Source organism: Anoplolepis gracilipes, chromosome 6, assembly GCF_047496725.1.
Source record: "Anoplolepis gracilipes chromosome 6, ASM4749672v1, whole genome shotgun sequence".
Classification (NCBI taxonomy): Eukaryota; Metazoa; Arthropoda; class Insecta; order Hymenoptera; family Formicidae; genus Anoplolepis; species Anoplolepis gracilipes.
Genome location: NC_132975.1, coordinates 719,953 through 746,809, shown reverse-complemented (window position 1 = coordinate 746,809; position 26,857 = coordinate 719,953). Strand labels below are relative to the sequence as shown.

The 26,857-nt window shown below is 34.3% G+C and overlaps 1 protein-coding gene and 1 pseudogene across 1 annotated transcript in view; one reads left to right on the top strand and one right to left on the bottom strand.

The window, feature by feature from the left end:
- The window catches only part of LOC140666906 (uncharacterized), a 132,238-nt gene extending 109,904 nt beyond the window's left edge, over positions 1-22,334 (bottom strand). Inside the window, exons 1-3 of the mRNA XM_072894460.1 lie at positions 22,317-22,334; positions 21,986-22,096; positions 21,580-21,908 (exon numbers count right to left, since the gene is read on the bottom strand). Coding sequence (XP_072750561.1) covers positions 21,580-21,905 — 326 coding nt within the window. The 5' untranslated portion in view covers positions 21,906-21,908; positions 21,986-22,096; positions 22,317-22,334. The remainder of the gene's footprint in view (positions 1-21,579; positions 21,909-21,985; positions 22,097-22,316) is intronic.
- On the top strand, positions 2,606-3,923 carry LOC140666495 (uncharacterized; annotated as a pseudogene).
- Positions 22,335-26,857: the final 4,523 nt, after the last annotated feature.

Genomic DNA, 26,857 nt, shown 5'->3' with positions numbered 1-26,857 from the left:
TGATAACTATCGGCGATGCTTGCCTAACATAACAGACATTTTAGATCAATTGGGAAAAGTCAAATATTTTTCGTGTTTCGATTTAGCGTCGGATTTTCATCAAACTCCGATGAGTCCACAAGATTCAATAAAAACAGCTTTCAGCACACCTAATGGTCATTTTGAATATAAAAAGATGCCCTTCAGATTTAAAGAAGTTGCCCCTGCAACATTCCAACGTTTAATGGATAATGTTTTAGCAGGTTTACAAGGAAATGTTTGTTTCGTTTTAGACGATATTGACATTTATGCAGAATCTTTAGAGGAACATAAACAAAAACTTAATCAACTTTTTGAACGATTAAGAGAAGCTGGTCTTAGCTTACAACCAGATAATTGCGAATTTTTCAAAAAAGAATTGATCTATTTAAGCCATATAATTTCAGACAAAGGAGTAAAACCTAAGAAAAGGTGCAAGCAGTAAAACAATATCCCGTTCCAAGAAACCATAAAGAACTTAGACAATATTTAGGTCTCGTTGGTTATTATCGACGTTTTATCAAAGATTTTAGCTTGCTTACTCATCCATTTACATCACTTCTTAGGAAAAATATACCATTTAAATGGGAAATGCGACAGCAAATAAATTAAACAATTATTGTCAAGTGAACCTATTTTGCAATATCCAGATCTTAATAAAGAATTTATATTAACTACGGATGCTAGCGATGAAGGAATCGGTGCAATTTTATCACAAGGAAAGATAGGAATGATCTTCCAACCGTTTATGCTTCTAAAACGCTCAATAAAGCAGAACGTAATTACGATACTACGGAAAAAGAACTCTTAGCCATCGTATGAGCAACAAAGCATTTTCGACCATACTTATATGGTAAAAGATTTAAAATAATTATCGACCATAAACCATTAGTTTGGTTTTTTAATGTTAAAGTCATCTCGTTTAATGCGTTGGCGATTAAAACTGGAAAAATACGATTATGAAGTTTTATACAAAGAAGGGAAACGAAATACTAATGCGGATGCTCTTTCTAGAATACCTTAAATATCAGTTTTACAAGCTAAAGCTTCGAGCAGTAAATCTTACTTATAGTTTATTCTTACAACACGCATTAAATGATTCACTATGGAAAACAGATAATATCCCACAAACTTCGGGTAAAATAAAAGGAATATTAGTAACGGAAGCAATCCCTTCTCCTAAAATAAAAATTACGTTGTCTAAAACCAATGATAATAAAGCCGAAGATTTAACACTTACACCAGGGAATATCGATATAATAAAAAAGAAACATTCAATTGAAATAAATCTAATTACGCAGGAAAATAAACAAGCATCCACAAATCTAGAAATTATTTTCAATTGTTTAGTTAAACTAAAAGAATATACTATTGAACACAATTAAAAAATAATATCAATAGCACATAGGAGACACTACTAATAGAATAAAAATAACTCAAATGATTAAATACTTATTCAAAGACACACCAATATAAGTATTTTTACTTGAATCTTTAACTAAAGAAATTACGGATCCACACTTGAAACAAGACATACTTAAAGAATCACACAACTCAAAAATCGGCGGTCATAAAGGTGTCACTAAAACTTTAAAACGAATACAGCAATATTATTCATGGGATGGTATGAAACAGGATGCTAAAAATTATGTAAAAGCATGTCAAGATTGCCAAAAACGAAAATTAGTCCGTGTAAAAACAAGAGCTCCTATATTAATTACTGATACGCCACATGAAACATTTCAAAAAGTTGCAATAGATATTGTAGGACCCTTACCAGAAACAGAAAATGGTAATAAATATATATTAACTATACAGGATCAATTGACGAAATTCTGCATAGCGTATCCGTTACCTGACACAAACAGCACAACTATAGCTAATATAATTGTTAATAAATATATGTACACTTTTGGCTCGCCAGAGGAATTATTGTCTAATCAAGGTAGTAATATCTCAGGTGAAATAATGAAGGAAATTGCAAGAATCTTTAAAATGAAACAGGTTAAAACTAGCGTTTATCATCCGCAATCAAACGGATCGTTGGAACGCTCACACCACGTGTTAGCCGAATATTTAAAGTCTTATATTAATCAACAACAAAATAACTGGGATTCATCTCTAAATGCCGCGATGTTTTCATATAACACTTCGTATCATGAAGGGATAAAGATATCTCCTTACGAATTAATTTTTGATCGTAAACCACGATTACCCTCTAAACTCACCGAACCACGACAGGGAATTATACATAGAGAATTTCTTGCAGATTTGGTTGATAGATTATTCTATTTAAAAAGGTGCGCGAAGGAAAATCTCCAAAAAGCAAAAGAATCCGCGAAACAATATTATGATAGACGCGTGAAACCTTTAATTTTAGATCCTGGAGAATATGTTTATGTTTTACACGAAACGGTTAGAACAGGAAGTAAAAAATTGACAGACCAATACGACGGACCTTTTCAAGTACTACGGAAATTAAACGACGTGAATTATGAAATTAAAAGAGGCAAAAGACAGCAAATTTTGCACGTTAATAAATTAAAACGCGCGTATTTCCCGTTGCAGGATGACGATCACAATGACGATGGTGATGACGAAGATATTTAGTTCAGAACTCCCCAAAGCCTTTACAAACCAACCATTAACGCACTTGGTAGGAGTTTATTTTGAGAATTTAGGCGATCTTCTCATTTTAGAGATCACTGGAAATTTATTAGTTACATTAATCTCGCGCCGTTAAACTTAAAGGAAAAGATACTAAAATTTTACGCACAAAAGATTAAAATTCTCTACTATCGTTATGCTAGCTATAATATAACATGCACAGAACAGAAAGAATTATCACGGATTAAACGTAGACTGATAGCACTAGAAGTAAACCATATTCGACATGATAGGGCGATCTGACGATGAACCTCATTTTAATAATCGCGGTATAAGAATGAAGCGAGGCGTTTTCGACTTCGTGAGACAGATTTCAAAAATTCTATTTGGTACACTAGACTCAGCAGACACTGATTACTACAACAAACAAATAAATCTTGCTTACAATAATTCAAAACAACTAATGAATTTATACAAAAAGCAAATTAGCATCATTCAATTAACCATTAGTAATTTTAGTGATGTTTTTAAAGCGAATAACGATAAGTTTAAGGAAGTTGATTTTAATAAACTTTACACACAAATAAAAAAGGATTCTGAAAGATTAGGCGAAACGCAAATAGATCTACATACGAATAAGTATTTACTGGAATGCGTCGAAATGTTGTTAGAATATGAATTAGAATTAGAAGTACTTACGGACGCCGTATTACTAGCCCGCCAGGGATTACTCCACCCCAAAATATTTACACCGAAAGAATTATTCAGCAATTTAAAGGATTCACAATATTTGACAAGAAATCGAAGGTTACCCGTAAAATTAGAACCAAACTAATTTAATAATTTGATCGATTCCAGCGATATAAGTATATATTATAAAAACCATAGGCTTGTTTATATAATCGAGATTCCGTTAATTGAACAAAATGACTTTGTCATAAATCCAACATATTCGCACATAGGACTTAGAGCGGATAAACAATGGTATATGCACCTAACCGCTCAAGACATAGCAAAATGTAAGAAAATTAATCAAGAAATAATTTGTAGACAAACTAATTTACTGTATCAACTTTCATCTATTCACAACTGCGAATCAGAATTGTTAAAATCTGCTAGATTAGAAAGTATATTAAAAGAATACGATATATATATATATATATATATATATACGTTTAGCGAAAATTCACAATACTGTCTGGTATCAATTAAAGTACCCGAACTCCTGGCTTTATACTGCGCCACGGGAGGAGACTCTTTACATTTTATGTGAAGACGACAAGCCACGCCAAACGTAACTACTCGCAACCGGATTAATTAAATTATCTCCAGAATGCGGTGCCATTTCGGACAACGTTTTATTACATAGCCAAACTGTGAGCGTAATAGACACCGTCGAAAAAGATTTTATTCCTAAGGTTAACCTAAGTATTAAGAAATTATGCGACGATATAAAAAAAAATGACATAAATGTCTGAATTTCAGCTATTAAATATCGGTAAAGTATCACACTTAGATATTAATTTACTTAAAACTGCTAGATCTACCCTTAATGAAATATACAAAGAAGCGGACGAAATAAGTAGACACCACCGAACAAAAACCTTATATGAAGAAACTATAAGCTGATTTTATTACATGTTCTACACCGTCATAGCATTAGTCACTTTGTATATAATCGTAAAATGTTCATTAATAAATAAGTGCTTTCATATTTTTAAGATATGTTGTACAACAAGAGAGGGATGCAATATTTTTATAACTGTTTTAACGGCAACGCAAAAATTCATAGCTCACATCCGCAAAATGACTCGCGACACGTAGTTACTTTCACTTCAGTACCGAACGACGAAATAGAAATTAAGAAGATTACTAATAATCGAAACCAGGAAACTTTTGAAAGAAACAGTGAAAATCGTCGAACTCGTTCTAGAAATAATCGACTTGTAAATTTGACATAAGTACATTTGCGAAAATATGCGATCATAGTACATAAGTTTTTTTAATGTAACCGCTTTTTCTTATTTTCTTTATATATGTATTTTACATTGTAACATTAGGTTAAGTTACTATATCGTCACTTGTAATCTTATCAAACTTATAGCTATAAGAATATTCGAATTAATCTCAGATTCAGGAGGATCTATAATTTAAGGGGGGTGTTAAGTGCCGAAACTTGCATTCCTAAACATTTATGATTTCCGTTTCTAAACTAAAATCAACAAATAACGCCTAAACATTTATGATTTCCGTTCCTAAACTAAAATCAACAAATAACGCCTAAACTAAAACCAATAAACTTTTTTTTTCATTTCCTCAAATTTCCCGACCCACGAACCGATAGGAAGATTCATGAGATAATATATACACATATTTACTCTTTACCTTTTTCCTTTTCTTTATTACTCCCGAAACACGCTCCAATCGTCACTTTCGAGATTAAAACATATTCGATCATTGATCGTTATTTCCACGGGTTCCGAAATTTTGTTCAACCCCCACAAAGGGCCTTTCTTGTATTTTATAGTTAGTTACACAATTATTAGTTAGTTCTAAGTCGTCAGTCTCAGAGAGAACACCTTCGACGTGTAACATTGTGCCTAATAAAGTCTTGTAACCAGATAACTGCATCTTTTATTCATTACGGCGCGTTCAGCACGTAATACTACGCCACGACACTCGCCGCCGGCATGCCTAGAGCGTACGGTTCATGGTCTAACCGCGCGAAACGCGCGCTCATTCGCCGATCTTATTTAATTAATATTTTGATAATTATTGCAAAAATCGCAAAATGACCTAATACTTTTTTGTTCAGTTCACTGTACTCTACCCGCTCACGAGCGTTGGCTCGTTAGTTATGAGACACCCTGTATATATATATATATATAAAAGCCTTAGTCTGCTCAAGCACCGTGCTTCACGCTTTGTAAAAATTGTCTACAGTAGTTAATGTACAGTTGGTCAAAGCTCAACTTTACATGCAAATTTCTCGGAAATAAAGGCCCATTTACTCAAACTTTTTTACACTTTTTACTACCATCTCTTATCGAATGATATATGTTTCATTCAAAAAGGGCAATTCGTACCCATTCCTTGTTAGTATAACAAAAATTGACTGTTAGTTTCCAATAAATGTGCTTTTCTATGAATCTCGTCGAATGTCTTGAATAATAACGACTCTCCTATCTTATCTATTTAGGTTGGATTGTCATGCATTTGTTGCATTTTTTCGGAAGTAAAAAAGTAATGCTTAGTCTGTCAAACCACCGCGCTTCACGTTTTGTAAAAGTTATCTATAGTAGTTAACGTACAGGTGGTCGAATGCTCAACTTTACATGTAAATTTCTCAGAAAAGAAGACCCATTTACTCAAACCCTTTTACACTTTTATTACCCTCAACCTTCCTTATCGAATTGTATATTTCATTTAAAAAGCGATTTTGCAGTTCACTTAGACATCGTTTACTTGCGCACCGTTCATTTGGACACCGTTTATTTTGGCACTGAAATTAGATCTACAATTATATGATTCCACATGGGTTTACGATTTTTCGCGCGAAGCGAGGGACAACACATATCGCCCTGTGCTTTAGATGCGTAACGAGGTCTGTAATTATACGGTTCTACATGGGTTTGCTAATAAATATACTAACAATAAGTCGCTTTCACGATCTAATGCGTCCTTTTACCTCCGTAAAGTTAGTCGGTCAATTTTCACTTTTCTAATTTTTTTTACGAATCGTTGGTTGTTTGTTAATAATTGTTGGCACAATTTTGACAATTGTTGATTGTTAATTTAATTGTTATTAACAAAATAAATATTAGCATGATGTTAACCCGTCTAATTGAAATTTTCAATCTTTTTCAATTCTCATATATCATAGGTCAAATCGATAGAAAATTGTTTGTTGGTCACAATTTTGTCTTTCAAAACATTTGTTGGTTGGTTATTTATTAATTATATAAATAAATAATAACGAGGCTCTCTCATAGAAATAAATTAATAATAATTCATTAATTATAACAAAATTATAATTCTTACAATAGCACGCATACTGCGCATGCGTGAATACGAGTCCCTAAAATTCTCATAATATTTATTTTTTAATCCCGTAATATTTATCTCTAAAAAATTACCTTTTTAACAAAAAGATAAAAAAAGTGTTGAGTTCAGGAGCGTGTTGTATATGCAAAATAGTTATATTAATTGTTATGTACAAATGAGCGCTCATCCTTGTAAACCGTTCGACACATATGCACACACACACACACATATTATGCGCACATGCATGGCGATGTATCAAAACCGAACTGCCGCGAAAAACATTGCGGAAAGATTAAAGACGCGGCGAATATTGTCGGGCCGTGTCTGATCTTATTACAAAGGGACTTGCGACCATACGCGACGGCACGCGACTTTAACGGCGTGAGACAAAGAAGTCAGATTCGACTATATAAAGATGTCCTTAGCCAGGACTTGAATAGTTGGAAAGAAACAACGAGAGAGTATACATCGTCCAAAATTGAGTTTTGTATGTTATATCGTTAGTTGCGCGCATAAACAGTTCAGAGGATGAACCTCCCAGGCGATACCGAAATACGGTGTGCGTTATTCCGACTCAAGGTGCAAACACCTCTAAGCGAAGTAGTGAAAAATCTTATACAAAATATTCGGACTCAGGGTATTCATACCCCTAGGCGGTGTCATAAGTTCGCAATCAGACTCAGGGTATTTATACCCCAGGCGGTATTCGTGACAGTGAATTATATAACGAAATTAATAAACGAATTTAAAACACGATGTGAATCTTAATTTATTTACATCGACGACAATCCATTTGGTGCCTCCTGTGAAGTACTCTGTGGCAGAGTACCAGCGTGTGTGAGAAAAACAGCATTCGACATTCATACAAGGTCGAGCCCGGACGAGCCAGGACGAGCCAAGGCGAGCCAGGACGAATTTGATAATTATCAGCTGCTTGCATTTACAAGGATAAAGGGTGAGTCGTTTGATCGTCCTACTAATTCCTATCTTCCATTCGACCTTTGTTCATAAACTTACAACAATGACCGATCAAGTCAAACTTTTATTACAAAAACGAACGTCGTTAAAATCTCAAATCACGACACTGAACAATCTTTTCGATAAGGATAATTTACAATACCACTATGAAATTACGCATGACGCGTTTAACGACTTTATATCACGCATTCGAAGAGTTCAATGATGAACTCGTAATATTAGAACCGAACGGGTGTCATCAAGATAAGTTCGAAAATATTCAAGAACGTTTTTATTCTCTCGTAAGCAAAACTGAAAATCATTTGCACCCGATAGACGAGACTAATAATGATCACGATGAATCGAGTGACTATAATCCGACGAATCGGTCGACGTCGTCAACGGCTAATACCGGGCGTCGCATTAAATTACCAGCACCTTTGTCTTTAATAGCAAATTCGAAGGCTGGCTTTCATTCAAAAAACGCGTTCCGTAATCTAATTGATTCACAAAACGACTTATCAGACATAGATAAGTTACATTATCTTAAATCTTCGTTAAAGGACGAAGCCGCGAATAAAAAGAAATCTTTGCAATTGACGGTATAAATTACGCGAAGGCGTGGGAGGTTTTAGAACGAGCATACGAGGTAAAACGAGTATTGATTTCGCGACATCTTTCGATGATATTAAATCTGCCCACGCTAGACAAAGAAACAACGGACGGCTTAACTAAGCTCGCGGACGACACACAGCAACATCTTGCCTCATTAAGCGCGTTAGGAGTTACAGTAGGATCGGAAATGGTCCTTCACGTTCTCGAGAACAAATTGCCGAAAGCCACTCTAGAAAGATGGGAGGTATCTCTTGACAGAGATGAGTTTCCCTCGCTAAAGCAATTATATGAGTTTTTGTATAAAACCGCGGTATTAAAGCGTATCAAAGCGAGACCGATCGAAAATAACGGAATATGATAAAACGAAATGCGAACCTCCGGCGAAAAGAAGACGAAATGAGTATCCTAATCAAGCCTTTATATTGAACGCGTCCAAGAATTGCATATGCTGCCACACCAAACGACATCCGCTGTACATGTGCGACAAATTTAGACAAACGCCAACTCACAAACGCATCGAAATAGTAAAAAACGCGAGTCTATGTTACAATTGTTTACGCTCCCATCGTGGTACGCCGTGCAAGTTTTCGACTTGCACAATATGTAAAAAACGTCATAATACTCTATTGCATCTCGAGAAGCTCGCGAGTACCTCAAGTAAAATTAATGTGATGCAACCCGAAGCATCTAAATCAGATTGACTAATCGTTCCGACCGGGGGGAGAACAATTAGCCTCGCGACAATAATGCCCACCTTTACGCCGCAATTGTTAACAAGCGCATTGATATACATTTGCGACAGCAGACATAAACTAATAAAATGCCGTGCGTTGTTGGACACATATGCTACGACAATTTTATATCTGAATCCTGTATCCGTCGATTGCACTTTGCGTCTAATTACCGGTTATCGCAAGTTTAATTCCGTCAGAAATATTTCCTCGAGATGCTATTAAAATACCACGGAATATTAAATTAGCAGACCCGGAATTTTACTTGCCACGCACGGTTGACTTATTAATCGGATCGGGGGCTACTTTATCATTACTATCAGTCGGTCAAATTAATTTGTCATACGACGGTTATGATTTATACCTACAAAAAACACTGCTGGGATGGATAGTCGCGGGTAGCAATCCCATGCAGAACACTAACAAAAAACCGTCGTGTTACTTAACGAGTTTAGAAAATCAGCTGGCTAAATTTTGGACTATCGAAAAAGTCGCGATGACCGAACCTCGGTCAGAAGAAGAAAGGGAATGTGAGACACACTTCATAAAGAATGTAAGGCGTAATGATGAAGGACGTTACGTGGTTCGTTTGCCATTTCGCAAGGTAAACAATCGTATCGGCGAAACGAGATCTATCGCGCTTAAACGCCTAGAATCATTAGAACGCAAATTGAGTAGAGACGCAACGTTGAGTTTAGAATACACGCGAGTAATAGAGGAATACAAACAGTTAAGGCACATGTCATTAATTCAGAACATAGATAGCGATGGTTTTTACATGCCTCACCACGCGGTGCTAAAACAATCAAGTAGCACTACGAAGGTTCGGGTTGTATTCGACGCGTCATCAAAATCAATTAACGGCGTATCACTGAACGATTTATTAATGGTAGGACCAACAATCCAAGAAAATTTATTTTCGCATCTAATTAGATTCCGGACATACAACTACGTTCTCACGGCTGACATAGAAAAAATGTATCGTCAAATACTATTACACAAAGACGATCGTCAGTATCAAAGAATTCTATGGCGTGAAAACGGTACGATAAAACCATTTTAGTTAAACACGTTCACATTCGGAGTTTTTTCATCACCATTTCTCGCGATTCGCGTTATACAGAAACTCGCGGATAACGAAGGCAGCGCGTACCCTAGGGCAGCTAAGATTTTAAAAAACCACTTATATATAGACGATTTATTGACGGGCGCCTCCTCTGTCGAGGAAGCTCGATGTGTCCGAGACGAGATAATCACACTATTATCGCGCGGCGGATTTTCCATAAAACAATGGGCATCCAATGACCCGAACATAATTCGCGATTTATCGGACAACATTTTACATGCAAATTACACACTAGGAAACAATCATTCCTTAAAGAATTTGGCATATCGTGGAATACCCGTCATGATAAAATATGTTATTCGGCACGTCCGATCGAGATTACAGATACAATAACCAACAGAACAATTCTATCGGAAATCGCGAAGATCTATGATCCTTTTGGTTTGTTGGGTCTCGTGGTCTTATATGCTAAACAAATATTACAGGAGTTATGGCGATGCGGAGTACATCGGTCCCACAGACTATCCATACGAAATGATCCGAGTTTATTCTATAATTAAAATCAATACACGAAATCACTTTCGATCGCAAACTATTCGTAGATGATAATAATAACATTCAATTGCACGGTTTCTGCGACGCTAGTAATACAGGATATGGAACATGCATTTACGTCCGTTCGGTGGATAAACATAAAGGAATCGTCAGCAAAATATTATGCGTTAAATCCCGAGTCTCTCCTATAAAAACAGTTACTATACCGACTCGAACTGTGCGGAGCATTATTATTAGCTAGATTGTATCGTGAAATAATTCACGCACTCGATATCATACCCGATAAAACATTCTTTTGGAGCGATTCAACTATCGTCTTGCATTGGTTAAAAACACCGCCTCATTTATTGAAAACTTAAGTCGCGAATCGAGTCACAGAAACACACGAACTTACCGGTTCAAATGCCTGGCGTCATATTCGATCGGAAGATAATCCTGCAGACGCGATCTCGAGGGGTCAGCTCCCTCATGCTTTCTTGTGCAATACAACATGGTGCTCGGGACCATCATGGTTAGTTAGAGACGAAAATAATTGGCCCAACAACATTATACAAATCGTAGAAATTCCCGAATTGAAAAAGAACACCTGTCTCACGGTAACATGTATCGGGCTAGAAATATTTGAAAAATACTCCTCGTATTCAAAGTTATGCAGAATCGTCGCCTTGTGTCTCCGGATAAGACCGGCCAATCAATATCACGGGCCCTTATGCGCTAAAGAAATACATGAAGCAGAAATACGTGTGATACGACTTCTTCAGACCGCTCAATACCCCTACGAAATCAAAAAACTCAAAAACGAACAATCATCATACAAGAGCAAGCTCGCGAACTTAAATCCATTTATAGATGAGGATGGCGTAATTCGAGTCGGGGGTCGCCTAGTTATCGAAACTAACATTTGCGCGTAAGCATCCCATGCTACTTCTTAGTCGTAATCGTCTCACAGATCAAATTATACGAGATCCACGAAAAACACTATCACACTGAAATTCAGACTACGCATACTTAGACAGAAATTCTGGTTACTCGACGGCAGAAATCAAGTTCGAAAAATAATACGCACGTGCATACGTTGTGTGCGATTCGATGCTCAATCAGTAGAATATAAAATGGGTAATCTCCCGTCAGTTCGCGTATGCGAAGCGATATCTTTTGACAACACTGGCATCGATTTTTGCGGTCCATTTCATATAAAGAAGAAAAAATACCGAAATCGATCAAGAATAAAGACCTATATCTGTGTATTCGTTTGCATGACGGTGAAGGCAGTACATCTTGAGATCGTAAGCGATTTGTCGTCTGAGGGTTTTCTCGCGGCTTTGAGGCAATTCGTCGCAAGACGTGCCACATTTATTTGGACAATGGAACCAATTTCGTAGGGGCTAACAACCAGTTAAAAGAATTATACGTTCTATTTAATTCTAAAGAACACAAAAATCTCATAAACAGATATTCAAGTGTAAATCGTATAGCTTGGCACTTTATACCTCCCATCGCCCCTCACTTCGGCGGTTTGTGAGAATCTACCGTAAAACTTTTCAAACATCATTTTAAACGAGTGATCGGTGATTCATTATTTACGTTTGAGGAATTGAACACATTTACAATAGAAGTAGAAAGTATTTTGAATTCCCGACCTATCACTTCCCTTTCATCTGATCCGAACGACTTGTCTGTGTTAACACCCGCTCATTACTTAATTGGCAAGCCATTCACAATCCTTCCGGAGGGCGACTTACATTCTGTTCCAGCCAATCGATTGTCCACCTTTTGGCAACACATAACAAAGGTGCGACAGGATTTTTGGGCCCAATGGCATTTGGAATATCTAAACGAACTTCAAAACCGTTCTAAATGGGTGAAGGACGAGCCAAAATTCAACGTCGGAACAATTGCGCTCATCAAGGATAAAAACATACCTTGTACGCAATGGCCAATAGGCAGAATCACGAAGTTGTATTCTGGTGATGATGGAATTGCACGAGTGGCCGAACTTAAAACAATCAAAAGCGAAGTGAAGAGGTCAACAAAATGCTTATGCTTTCTTCCAACAGATGGGTGACTCATGTCAAATTGAGTCCTACCTATGCGAATTTATATTAACTTATACGAACATTATATCCATGCGAATTTATGCGAATTTATAATACCTCTGCGAACATAATACTAACAAAAAATTAAGAACAACATTGTTATGCGATTTCAATACGTTAAGATCATGATCCATTTACTATGCGAGTATGTACGAATATACATGCGTTACAGTGATCACCAAGCCATACTATAACAAAAAGGTTGATCGGTACCCTCTCAACGGGAGGAGTATGTTATGTACAAATGAGCGCTCATCCTTGTAAACCATTCGACACATATGCACACACACACACACACACACACACATATTATGCGTACATGCATGGCGATGTATCAAAACCGAACTGCCGCGGAAAACATTGCGGAAAGATTAAAGACGCGGCGAATATTGTTGGGTTGCGTCCGATCTTATTACAAAGGGACTTGCGACCATACGCGACGGCACGCGACTTTGACGGCGCGAGACAAAGGAGTCAGATTCGACTATATAAAGACGTTCTTAGCCAGGACTCGAACAGTTGGAAAGAAATTTCTCTCATTTTGCAAGAGTCGGAAATTGCTAAATTTAGAACGTGTACTGTGCAATGCACATATTTTGCCAAAGGATATTTTTTCAAAACATGCGTTTTAACTCCATTAAAATTTCCACTCTTCGAAGCAGCACCGTCATATCCTTGTCCTCGAATTTTCATTGGATCAAGACTTTTCATCACGACTTTTAAAATGTTGTTAGCTAATTCTTCTCTCGTTAAGTCTTGAATGGCGGAGAATTGTAAAAAGAGTTCTTCAATTTACATCGTTTGATTGTTAAATATTCGAACGCATAGAGACATTTGTTCTTGAGTTGCTATATCTGTAGTTTCATGAACTAAAATCGAAAAAAAATCCGCTATCTTTTATTCTCGAAATCAATTTTTTAAAAATAAGTGAATTGCAAATATCGATTATTTTGTTTTGTGTTGTTTTAGAAGTATATAAAATAGTTTTATTTTGGGTCTGAAACAAATGACACAATTTCTTATCGTCTCTGACTTTAAATCTTAAGAGTGCTCTAAAATTTCCGTCATTCTCTTCCGGATCTATCTGTGGATCAATTCTACCGTTATCTCAATGACCTCTTAAAGATAAGCCCTGTCATCCACATAACAGAGTTGTCTCTATTATCGGTTTTAAATATTTTCGATTTCTTTCGATTTCCTCTCTTTTTTGATTATTAATTTCAACAGATATTGTTTCTTGTTTTTTCTTAGTAATCAGAAAAGCCGATTCAAAATCAAGCAAGGATTTCTTATGATATTGTAAATTCTCATGATGTTTAAAGATTTCAAGACTCTTTTTGCGAAAAGGCTGTTTCACCAACTGCTTTAGATCTTGGTTTGCAACAGATTCAGGGGCAAAAATAACACAATATTTACTTTTGCTTTAGAATAGGAAAGCCATTTAAATTTATGAAGCCATGCGTATTAAAATTTTAAATTTCACAATTGTGGATTTTTTGGAAAAACAAAATCTTGATCAGGTGTAAAAACATTGTTTAAAGCGTCCACTTTTTGAAATATGTCCAATTTTTTATTGAGAAACATAATTATATCATTCTCTTCAAAAGATACTGGAATAGGAATAGAAATTAAAGTTGACGGAGGGGGGAAAGTAAACAGGAAGCTGAAGTTGACGGAGAGGGGGAAGATAAACAGGAAACTGAAGTTGAAGAAGGAAAATTAAAAGTTGAAGAAGAAGATAAAGATGGAGGTGGAGATTTCGAAGCTAAACTTTTATCTTGTTTCGATTTTTTTTAAAGAAATCGATGATTGTAGTATTCCGTTCCATTTTTTTACGATTTAGCCAAACTTAGCAAAGCTGTTTATGCAAATAAAAAATGATCGAATGTTATATTTCTTAAAAGATTTTAATACTGTAAAATAGATTTTGGACCACAAAGGAAAATTTTTATTTTATCTGACATCTGACCAAATACAAAATATTATTAATGAATTTTTTTAAGCTTTTAACAAAGACTGTCGGCTGTTGAACATACAACTTGCGCTTCTCTGCTTCTCTTTCCGCGATCTTCTTTTCGCTGATACTCAAGGCTCACAGACAGAGCCACACGCCAGTAAGTGGGGATAGAGCTGCGCAAGCCGGCACGGCGGCGGCGGCGCGTTGAGGCACACACATACACGCACACACACTACCTTGCAGCCCGCTCGTGTCTATGTATTATAGTATTAAACTATTATACAGGCTTAGTTCGAGGAGACGTTATGTTGCGGTACTTAACTGCTCTATTCCTGTAAATTAGACGCACGATCGATGCTGCAATCAATCAGCCTGCGATTATCAGCGATTATCAATAAGCGCGAAGAAGATGGCAGCGTACACAATTCAAGAATACTACAACATGCTGATGGCACTTAGCGAGTGTCACAAGCAGCAGAACCATGCTGCAAGAAGATACGATGAATTATATCCAAACCGAAAACATCCATCGAGTCACGTCATACTTGCAGCAGCTCAAAGACTGTACGATACTAACAGTGTCCTGCCGAACAAACACGACACTGGGAAAGATTGCGACGTTAGAAATGTACGGAACACGAAGAGAGTCATATGTGCTTTAGAGGATGATCCCGAAACGAGTATTCGAGTAGTTGCTCGAGAATAAGATTTATCTCGTACAACCGTACAAAGAATATTAAAAGAAAAAAAGTTGCACGCGTTTCATTATACACGCATGCAACATTTACGACCAGCAGATTACCCTGTAACACGAACGTTTTGCGAAATATTTCTGCGAAACATCGATCGAGATCTCACATATTCCTCTCATGTGATATTCAGTAATGAATCACTGTTCACACAAGAAGGAATTTTTAATGTGCATAATATACACTTTTGGAACGAAGACAAAATTACGATTTACTATTTGGAATATCGACAAAAAAGTAATGGAGAACGTCGAAAGAAATTTGATAAAACGCATAAGAGCTTGCGTTAGGATGGACGGCGGGCATTTCGAGCATTTGCTCTAAAAATTTTTTTTTAGTCAATCTACTCTTTTCAAAGCGACCAATACATTTTCACGTTGAAACATCTCATTGTGAGCAAAATAAAAATTAATTTTCCAAAATTTTTTCCTTCGCATTGTGAATGCAATAGTTTCGAAAAGGTAATAGCGCGCGTTTTTCAAAAATATTGATTGACTCTCTCAGCTGAGCCGGAAAATCAATATATCGATCGGTCTAAAGTCGTCGACGACAATGTCGATGACAATTGAAGGAGCGTCGTCGTCGCGGAGACAGTTATTTCTCTCTCTCTCTCTCTATCTCCCTCTCTCCCTCTCTCACCCTCTCTCCCTCTTTCTTTCTCTCTCTCTCTCTCTCTCTCTCTCTCTCTCTCTCACTCACTCTGTCTCTTTCTTTTACGCACACACTCAGGCATACACACATCGCGTGTAGCAATCAGCTGATCACAGCGTCCGACAGCTGGCGACCCGGAACAACTTTTGGTCATTAAAATAACGTTATTTTAAGGAACTTATTCCTGACGTAATTATAAGACATTTTCTTCTTTAACAAAATTTTATTTAAAGCATAATTTTATGTTATAAGATAAAATAGTTTTAGCGACTCATGCGGCGGTAATCACCCGTCGGACGGTCAGCTGCGTCCGGGCTCACGGTGCGCCACGCCACTCCTGCCTGCTTTCTGTACTTGACGTATGATTTACTAACTATTTTTACTTATAACTCAAAAACTACGCTTCAAATCAAATTTTGGTAAAGGAAAAATTGTCTTAAAATTGTGTCAGGAATACGTCATTTTACGGACGGAAGGTTGTTCTGGGACCCTGTAGAACATTTATGGGACATACTAAAACGAAGAGTTAAAAAACATAATGCTCTAACGTTAATAGCACTTCGCAATGTTTTACAAGAAGAATGGGATAATTTAAAACAAGAAGACATAACAAAGATTAACAGTATGCCCTAACGAATAGAAGAATTATTACGTGCGAGAGGAGACAATACGCATTACTAAACACACACGCGCGCACACACGCGCACGCACGCCCGCACGCACGCCCGCACGCACGCACGCCCGCACGCACGCCCGCACGCACGCACGCCCGCCCGCACGCCCGCCCGCCCGCACGCACGCACGCACGCCCGCACGCACGCACGCACGCACGCACGCAACAACACATGGGATCAGATTCCTGCCACGTCCACGCCGTTGATCCTGGGTAACGCTAAGAGCAGGATACATGCATACATAATATACATAATGTACACGCAGCACGCACTCACGAGAAATCTACAAATTGGCATTAAAAAAATCGTCGTAGAAAAATGGACAAAATATGGATTTGTTAGGAATTGAATAAGCTTCAAAACCCATACAGTTTTGCACTAGGGAGTCAACTCCATTTAGCTGCGTAAAAGTTTAAAAAAAAAATTCTTCCCTCATTTTTTAAGGTCTCGCCCTAAGGTCCCCTATTTTGTAATATTTATTGTAAAAAAATTATAAATTTTTTTGTTGTTTAGAGGAATGTTTAAGCTTTCATTTGCACTTTGGCCCATCCTGATACGATGATTTTTGGCCGAGTTATCGCTATTGGAAGATGTTAAAAAATTTGTACTTAATTTGGGCGGCCCGTTTTTTTTTGCAGGTGAGTGTATAAGAACTTTTTTTAATATTAAGTGAAGATCTTTAAAATAGTGTGGCAGATTTTTTTATATTTCGGAGAGCCAGAATCGAATTACCTGTAAGTTTTTTAACTTACAAAACTTTAAAGCCGGTGGGCTTTTTTATTTTTAAATTAGGTTTTTACATTCTTCACATCTTTCTCTAAGAAAAAGTTATTCTTAATTAATTTCGTTAAAATTAACTGTTTTCAAGAAAAATGCATTTGTTTGATAAAGAGTCAACTTTTATTCGTAATAATTGAATGATTTTCAAAATATAAAATAATAATATAAAATTATATTTTAAAGAGAGAACAATTATTTGAAAAAAATTATTTATCACTGTGAATAAATAAGAAATGATTCGAGGATATTATGATGCGTACAGCAGTCATCAATTCATCGTGCACAGGAATGCGTTAGAGTCGGTGGAAGTTATTTCGAACAATTTTTTTAATTTGGCTAAATTCGTTACGACGATGTACCAACTACAAAGGAGAACATGAAAGTCTTATTTTTTTATATGAACGCACACTTTCAGTTTCACGAAATTTCTCATTATTTGTTGCAAATATTATATGTATAATATTATATTTAGTAAAACGGATAAACAGATTTATACCGGACTTCCCTCAGGATTGCCGGGGTGTTTTTCAGATACACCAACCCTTTTTATCCTTCTCTACACCTCCTTCCAAAAACCCTTTTCATTCCCTCTAGCATGTGACCGCAGAGAGCGTCTTACCTGCGGTCATAGGGACCTACTGTTTTATGCTGGTTCCGAACGGCCTAGATAGAGGGAGTTCTTTTTGCGGCAAGATATACTCTCGGTGGTCTTGCCATTGCCTTCCGAGAGGTGGCGATCAAATAACATTGAATAAAAATTCGATGGTTTTGTTCGGATTTGAACCCGAGATCTTAGGCATAGTGAGCAGACGCTCAACTCACTGCGCCAAAACCGCACACATATTATATTTAGTATTACATTGTGTACTAAAATTTATTTAAAAGAAACCAAATTTCGTTGTAACGTTGTACCAACTACAAAAGAAAACATAAAAGAGCGCATTTTGAATGTGCGAGTATAAATTCAGAAATGAAAAAAAGTGTAAGAGATCATTTATGTATCGTATTCAAAAATGCATTGAAGTCGGAGGATATCATTTTGAACATCACTTTAAATAAATTTTTGTGTTGAAGAGCGTAAATGTTTGACTTTTTTGTTCTGATAAACATATAAGATTCCTTATTAAATATTCATATTCAAGGTCATTTAAAGGTCTTGTTGTCATAGGTCACTGAACTCTTCTCAATGTTGGCTGTAAAATGGCGCAAACGAAAACGTAGTTGCGTTTTAAAAAATTATCTTGACCTCCAAATCTCTAAAAAAAATGATCTTAAACCAAAAACTTTTGCTATCATTATAATTGTCCCCTCGAGCGGTGCAACTTTTCCCTTGAACATTTTTTCGTATCATCAAAAAGAAGCGAGTTATTTAAGGTGGTCGATTAAAAGAGATAGATCATAACAAATATATATATATATATATATACAGGTGTCCGGTAATTACCGCCTCACCTTTCTAGGGCAGATAGAGCAGGTCAAACTGAACATAAAAGTCCTGTACCATTTTGCGATTTGCGCAATAATTATTAAACTATTAATTAAAAACGCTCAGCAAACAATATTATATATATATATATATAACCTTGACCTTGATATATGTTTTAAAGAGGAAAGTACTGATCAACTTTTCCTAATAACTTAAATAGCGGTCTCTTATACTTTTCGAGATATTTAATGGTAAATGTTTATTTATAGGAAGGGTTTACTTATACCACCCCCGATTCCAATGATCTTAACATATGTTGTAGAAAGTACACTCCTAAGTAACGCATGCTTTGAATTTTATGGTGGTCTCATTTGGTTTCTAAAATATACGACTTTGAAATATTATAATTTTCTTACATACGGGGTGGGTGCGAGAGGGAAAGGGCCGAAGGCCCTCCTCTTGTATTTTATGTCAAAATATTGCAACTTTGAAGCCTTATAATTCGAAAAATACTCAATGAAAAAACATTTCATTATAGTATTTTGGAAAGCTCTCGAGGTCAGTTACAAGAATATGTAACAAAAAATAAGGGGTGCCATTTAAAAAAATTGAGGTGACCTTCACGTGACCTTCAAATGAGGTAATTATTTACTTTAACGGACACCTCGCCAATGACTTTGACCTTGATATATTTTATAGAGAGGAAATTGCTGATCAACTTTTCCTAATAACTTTAAAAAATTATTAGTACTATTGCACATGTATGTAGAAAAATTATAATATTTCAAAGTCGCATATCTCAGAAACCAAACGAGACCGCCAATTAAGTTATTAGGAAAAGTTGATCAGTAATTTCCTCTCTATAAAATATATCAAGGTCAAAGTCATTGGCGAGGTGTCCGTTAAAGTAAATAATTACCTCATTTGAAGGTCACGTGAAGGTCACCTCAATTTTTTTAAATGGTACCCCTTATTTTTTGTTACATATTCTTGTAACTGACCTCGAGAGCTTTCCAAAACACTATAATGAAATGTTTTTTCATTGAGTATTTTTCGAATTATAAGGCTTCAAATTTGCAATATTTTGACATAAAATACAAGATATCTCGTAAAATATTCATTTCTCGATTATCTTACCTTAATACTTTTATACACAGAATAATAAGACAAATCAATTGGTGTAAAGAAAACACATAGTTTTCTTTAAGAAAAAATCTGAATGCAACTAGCAGTTACACATTTTTACTTTAACATAATTATGTGTTTTAATTACGCTAATTGATTTGTCTCATTATTCTGTACATAAAAGTATTCTGGTAAGATAATCGAAAAATGAATATTTTACGAGATATCTTGTATTTTATGTCAAAATATTACAACTTTCAAGCTTTATAATTCGAAAAATACGCAATAAAAAAACATTTGATTGAGTGTTTTGGAAAGTTCTCGAGGTAAGCTACAAGAATATGCAATAAAAAATAGAGTGTTCCATTAAAAAAAATCAAGCTGACCTTTACATGACCTTCAAATGAAAATTCAAGGTCAAACCAATGACACCATCTTATGTATCCTTCGAAACCATGCAACTTTTGTCTAAAACATTTTTTTCTAAAACGCTCTGTTTCCGAAATAAGAGGGGTGTACGGGTGATCTGGGACATCCTGTATATAAATATATATATATTTGCAAAAAATCGTAATTTTTAAAGATTTATACGAATGCATGTGATAATAAATTAATTCGTGATATTTTTTTGTACAAAAAAGATAAAGCAACAGAAACTTGAAGCGGATATCAATGAAGCAGAAAATACGAGCTATCAGTTATAAATTTTTTGTCATCACAATTTTGAATAAATATTTTATCTGTAATCCTTATATATTAAAAATAATATATAACATAAGATATAAGAAATATCCAATAATAAATAGATATATGTATATTATATGATAAATAAATATTAATATGTAACATATAATATGTATTCATATCTTATATTCTAAAAATACGAAAAAGGATTTGCTTTCTTTAACTTTTGAATGGATTTTTTGCAGATTGTTTACAAGATTTTTCCTTAGAAAATAAGGAATTTAAGAATTATTCAACTAGCGAAAAAAATTGAAAACTATTAAAAACCAATATTTAATCAATTTTTCGCTAATCGATTGAATAAGCCAATATAATATTCCTTTTTATATACAAGAGTACTCTATTTAAAAAAATACTATTAGAAGGCCTAACATTGTATAAATATTAATATAACATTACTTTACAAAGTTCCTGAAATACTAATGTATTTAGTTGAGACTAACATTTTCATGTTACTGAAAAAAAATATAAGATTAGTAAAATTTTAATTTCTTCCTCATAATTCGCATAACAACCTCATACATTTACATATAACATAAGTCATAATACAATGCAGCGCAAATAATAAAAATTTAAAATTTAGAAATGTAAGGCTGGTAAAATTTTCCTTTATCTTTTTCAAATATATTTTAAATTATGGAACTGTAATTTAGGACATACACATAAATCTATAAATGGATACAAATATAATAACAATATAGCACAATTAACAAGGATAAATTTCAGGAAGTATAAAATTAATTTTACACTGATGACTAATTACTTAATAAAGAAAAATCCTTACTCAAACATAGAATCTATGATGAATACCTCTTGACGAGGAAAAGTGAATTGTTTTGGACGAAATATAGATGTGCCCATTGTTGTCAGTACTAAGAGGACATATAGAATGTACTCCAACATTACCATGAACTTTCTGATAAGATGCACTTTACAATATTCAGTGCAAACATCGTGCCAAGACATCTGACTTAATATGAAGAATAATACCATAAGTATGAAACTGTATAATCTGCCAACATAACTCGACAAATTGATTCCCAGAAAACGCAAAATCTTTTCAAGAGATCGGCCTGTTGAAATCGGAAGTTGCCACTTTTTTGATTCCATTTTCTGAAAATAACTTGTACGATAATCTTAAAAAAGTCAAAAATATTAACTTATAATTAATATGCGTCAAGTGTACTTACTCTAATATTATAGACACAATTGTGTTTATCAAATCCAGTATTCGTATAACTATGCACGTAATAGAAATCATACTGAATCACTACATATACCGCCTATGGTTTTATCATCACCTTTAATCAGAGTGTTTTATTGATCGTCAAAGAAATAAAACGTGTTACAAAGATAATGCGAATGCAGCATTTATATTTACATAACATATAATTATTTACATTGTTATAATATAACTCAAGCAAAAATTTGTCATAATCACATATATAAGTATATTCATATAATTATATATAGAATATATCTATATATTCTCTTTAACTTATGTACATATGGAATTTTTACCTGCCCTTTACCTTAAACAGATTGTCCACGTTTATCGAAACATATTGTGTGTGTGTGTGTGTGTGTTTTATATGTATATTTATATATGCATATATATGTGTATTATATATATGTATGTATATATGTATTAAAATTTATTTAAAAAAAGAAAACGAATTTAGCAAGATTTAAAAATGTTCGAAATGATTTTCACCGACTCTAATGCATTCCCGTGTACGACAAATTGATGACTGCTGCACGCGCCATAATATCGCAGGATCATTTCTAATTTGTTCGCAGTGATAAATAATTTTTTAAGTAATTGTTCTGTCTTTGATACACAATGTAATTTTGCATTATTTTGAAAATCATTATTAAATTATTACGAATAAAGGTTTTCTTTCTATCGATCAAATACGTTTTTCTTGAAAACAGTTTTAACGAAGTGAAACAAGAATACCTTTTTCATAGAGAAAGATGTGAAGAATCTAAAAACATAATTTAAAAAAAAGCCACCGACTTTAAAATTTTGTAAATTAAAAAACTTACAAGTGATCCGATTCTGTTTTAAAGATTTTCACTTAATAATAAAAAAAGATCTTATATATTATTATGCTCTACAAAGTAATATAAAAGTTATTTAAGAAAAATAATTCCCAAATTAAAATTTTAGAGACAAATATCTCGGTAGAAACCCATTATAGAAAAAAATTTTATAGGAACTTATGTGGTTATTTTTATCTGATCTACATGCCCACGAGAGATTGCTCATCTTTACCAAGTCACCTTGTGTATATATATACAGGGTGTCTCAAAATGACCGTATCACCTCTCGGCTGCAGGTAGAGTGGATTAAATGGAATAGAAAAGTCCTATACCATTTTGCGATTTTCGAAATATTTATTAAGAAATTAATTTACAAAGATCGACAAATACGGCGCGAGTATCAGCCCGCTACAAAAAAGATGGCGAGAAGGACGGCCCACCGCTAGGTCGGTTGCTAAATAATAATCGCAAATCTATTGTTCTTATCAACGCTTCTCGTCTATGCCCTTGGTAACCGCGAGGCAATGGCGCCTATTTACACCACGCGCGCTTAGCGATCGTCCTTAGGGCCGTTCTTCTCGCCATCTTTTTTGCAGCGGGCTGATACTCGCGCCGGATTTGCCGATCTTTGTAAATTAATTTCTCAATAATTATTCTGAAAATCACAAAATGGTACAGGACTTTTCTATTCCATTTAATCCTCTCTACCTGCAGCCGAGAGGTGATACGGTCATTTTGAGACACCCTGTATATATATATATATATATATATTGTGTATCTATACAGCGTGGACCAATAACTATTAGCACTTTAAATATCTTTGAATCTGTAAGGTCTAGAAGAAAATCTGTAGAATTAAAATTTTACGATACAAAGGGAGCTATTATGCTGATAAAAACATTTGTACAGATAGAGGCGCTTTGGAAATATCAAGGTCATTAATGTTCTTTTAAGTGAAAACCTCTATATTTTATTATATATTCTTGTAGCTTATCTCAAGAGCTTTCCGAAACACTATAATAAAATATTTTTTAATTAAATATTTTTCGAGTTATAAGGTTTCAAAGTTGCAATATTTTGACATAAAAAAAAATATAAGATATCTCGTAAAATATTCATTTTTCGATTATCTTATGCACAGAATAATGAGACAAATCAATTGGCGTAATTAAAACACATAATTATGTTAAAGCAAAAATGTGTAATTGTTAGTTGCAAATTCAGATATTTTCTTAAAGATAACCATGTGTTTTTTTTACACCAATTGATTCGTCTCATTATTCTGTGCATAAAAGTATTAAAGTAAGATAATCGAAAAATGAATATTTTACGAGGTATCTTGTATTTTATGTCAAAATAGTGTAACTTTGAAGCCTTATAACTCGAAAAGTATTTAATTAAAAAATATTTTATTATAGTGTTTCGGGAAGCTCTCGAAATCAACTACAAGAATATGTAACAAAAAATAGGGGATGCCATTTAAAAAAATTGAGGTGACCTTTATGTGACCTTCAAATGACTCTTCGACGTCAGACCAATGGTGCCATCTTATGGCTTCCTCGAAATCATACAACTTTTTCCTGAAACATTTTTCTCTCCCAGGCTTGGTTTACGAAATATTCGACTGGAGGAATTAAAATGGGACACCCTGTATATATACATATATATATATATATATATATATATATATATATATATATGATATTGTATCGTCTTTTTATTACAATTAATATATTTTGTCTTTGTCTAATGCTTTGCTTATAATATGTTACTCCGTTGCTGTTTCACAAGTTTATATTTGCAATATTTTCATTCATTTCCTTGCGAAAAAATGATTGAAAAACTAATAGTAAGTTTGTGAGAAAGCAACTGGGCGATATAGCGGTTAGAAAGAGATTGGATAGGTATTATAAGGGAAAAAAGATACGAGAAAATGTTATAATATTAGAACGTGCATTTACTCTCCACGCATGAAACAGACAAGAATATGAATAGATAATAGTCTGTCCTTGTCAAATAAGCAGATTGTAGTTACACCATCTATCACGACGTTAGGTAATCAATTTTCGGTACTGTTTACCCTTATGCCTCGATCTCGAGCACTCGCATAGGCACAAAAGTTTTTTAGTCTGAAATGTTTTTGGTTAGACTTCGAAACTCATTTTTAAAAGTTGACTTATATTCTTTCATGCATTTCTGAGGAGAGACCACATCATATTTGTACATACAAACTGCTAAACTTTTATATTTAACAAATATAGATGCTAAGAGTTGATAACATTTTTTTGTTTTTTTTCGTTTTTAAATGAAAATTGAGTGGTCTCTCCTTTGTTATTACATTTATCTTAATTACATTATTACATTTACTTTAATCGTAAAGAAGCATTTTTCATTCTGTACAAAAGAACACAATAATTTATAATTTAGTAATAACTGATATCGCCAGTGATGAAATGATTCGGAAGGTTTGATATTTAAGCGACCAAACTGGCAGAATTAAGCTTAATTCATTTATTCAAAGTTAGAACAACCTTTTCATAATGACAACGTTTCGACCTTTGGTTTAGGTCCTTTTCCAGTCTAAAATGTATAAATTAACAATTTGCGTAAGAATTGACATATTACAGTATTAAAAAACTTTAATTATTAAGAGAGAGAGTTGTTTGTTAACACTTGTTTTACTGTAACAAGAGAGCTCGCAAATGAAACGTACCTTTCAAGACATTAAAAAATTAAAGAGTTGTAAGTTAAACGTCACACGTATACGTCAAAAAGTAGACTGAGCATATCTTCAAAAACAGTGACAAACAAAACGCGCCCGAGGTCAAAGTTCTTTAAAAATAACTGAGGATGTTATTACAAATAAATGTTTAATTTTTCAATGTCTTTTTTTAAATTAATTGTGTTATCATAAATCTTAATAAAAAACATTTCTGCAATTTCTCTTTTTTTAATATGCTTTTCACGATACAATATTGTCGGTGTTGACCAGTTAAAATCATGCATGAAATCTGTCCTATGTTTGCTAATGACCGAATAATTGCCAGCGTGCATTTTTATGTTATTCCTGTGTTCTTTTATGCGTGTGTTTAAATGTCTTTTAGTCTGTCCGATGTATGTTGCGTCACAGTCATTGCAGTCAATTTTGTAAACAATCTCAGTCCTATCAAGTAAATTCTGTCTATCTTTGTCACATTTTATTATTATATTAAGTTTTTTTGGTCCACTCATAAAATTGAAATTAATAATATTTTAAATTTTCTAAATATTACAGTTTTCAAGTGTAATGAGAAGCTCTTGACTAACTGGTTTCAAAAACCCACGTGTTTGGCAGATACCTAAATTATTTTTCCAACCACCCATTAAAATACAAAATCAACACTATTAATAGCCTTGTTGACCACGTGATTTTATTATCTGACGAACGATTCCACACAAAGAATATTCAGATCGTTAAACAAATTTTAACTAACAACTGTCCCCTCCTATATTGTTGACCGCTATGTGCACAAAAGACTTTGCATTCTAAAATAAAAAAATGACTTGAACGTTGATGGTGGCTCTACTGCTTTTGACATCTCCTCGTGCATACTATTGCCCTATATGAAAGGTTTGAGCGAGGATATAATTAAAGTGACCTTACGTGCAGGTTTAAAAATTATTTATACAATACCAAAAAAACTTAACAATAAAATGTAGCAAAGATAGACAGAATTTACTTGATAGGACTGAGATTGTTTACAAAATTGACTGCAATGACTGTGATACAACGTACATCGGACAGACTAAAAGACATTTAAACACACGCATAAAAGAACTCAGAAATAACATAAAAATGCACGCTAGCAATTATTCGGTCATTAGCAAACATAGGACAGATTTCATGCATGATTTTAACTGGTCAACACCGACAATATTGCATTGTGAAAAGCATATTAAAAAAAGAGAAATTGCAGAAATGTTTTTTATTAAGATTTATGATAACACAATTAATTTAAAAAAAGACATTGAAAAAT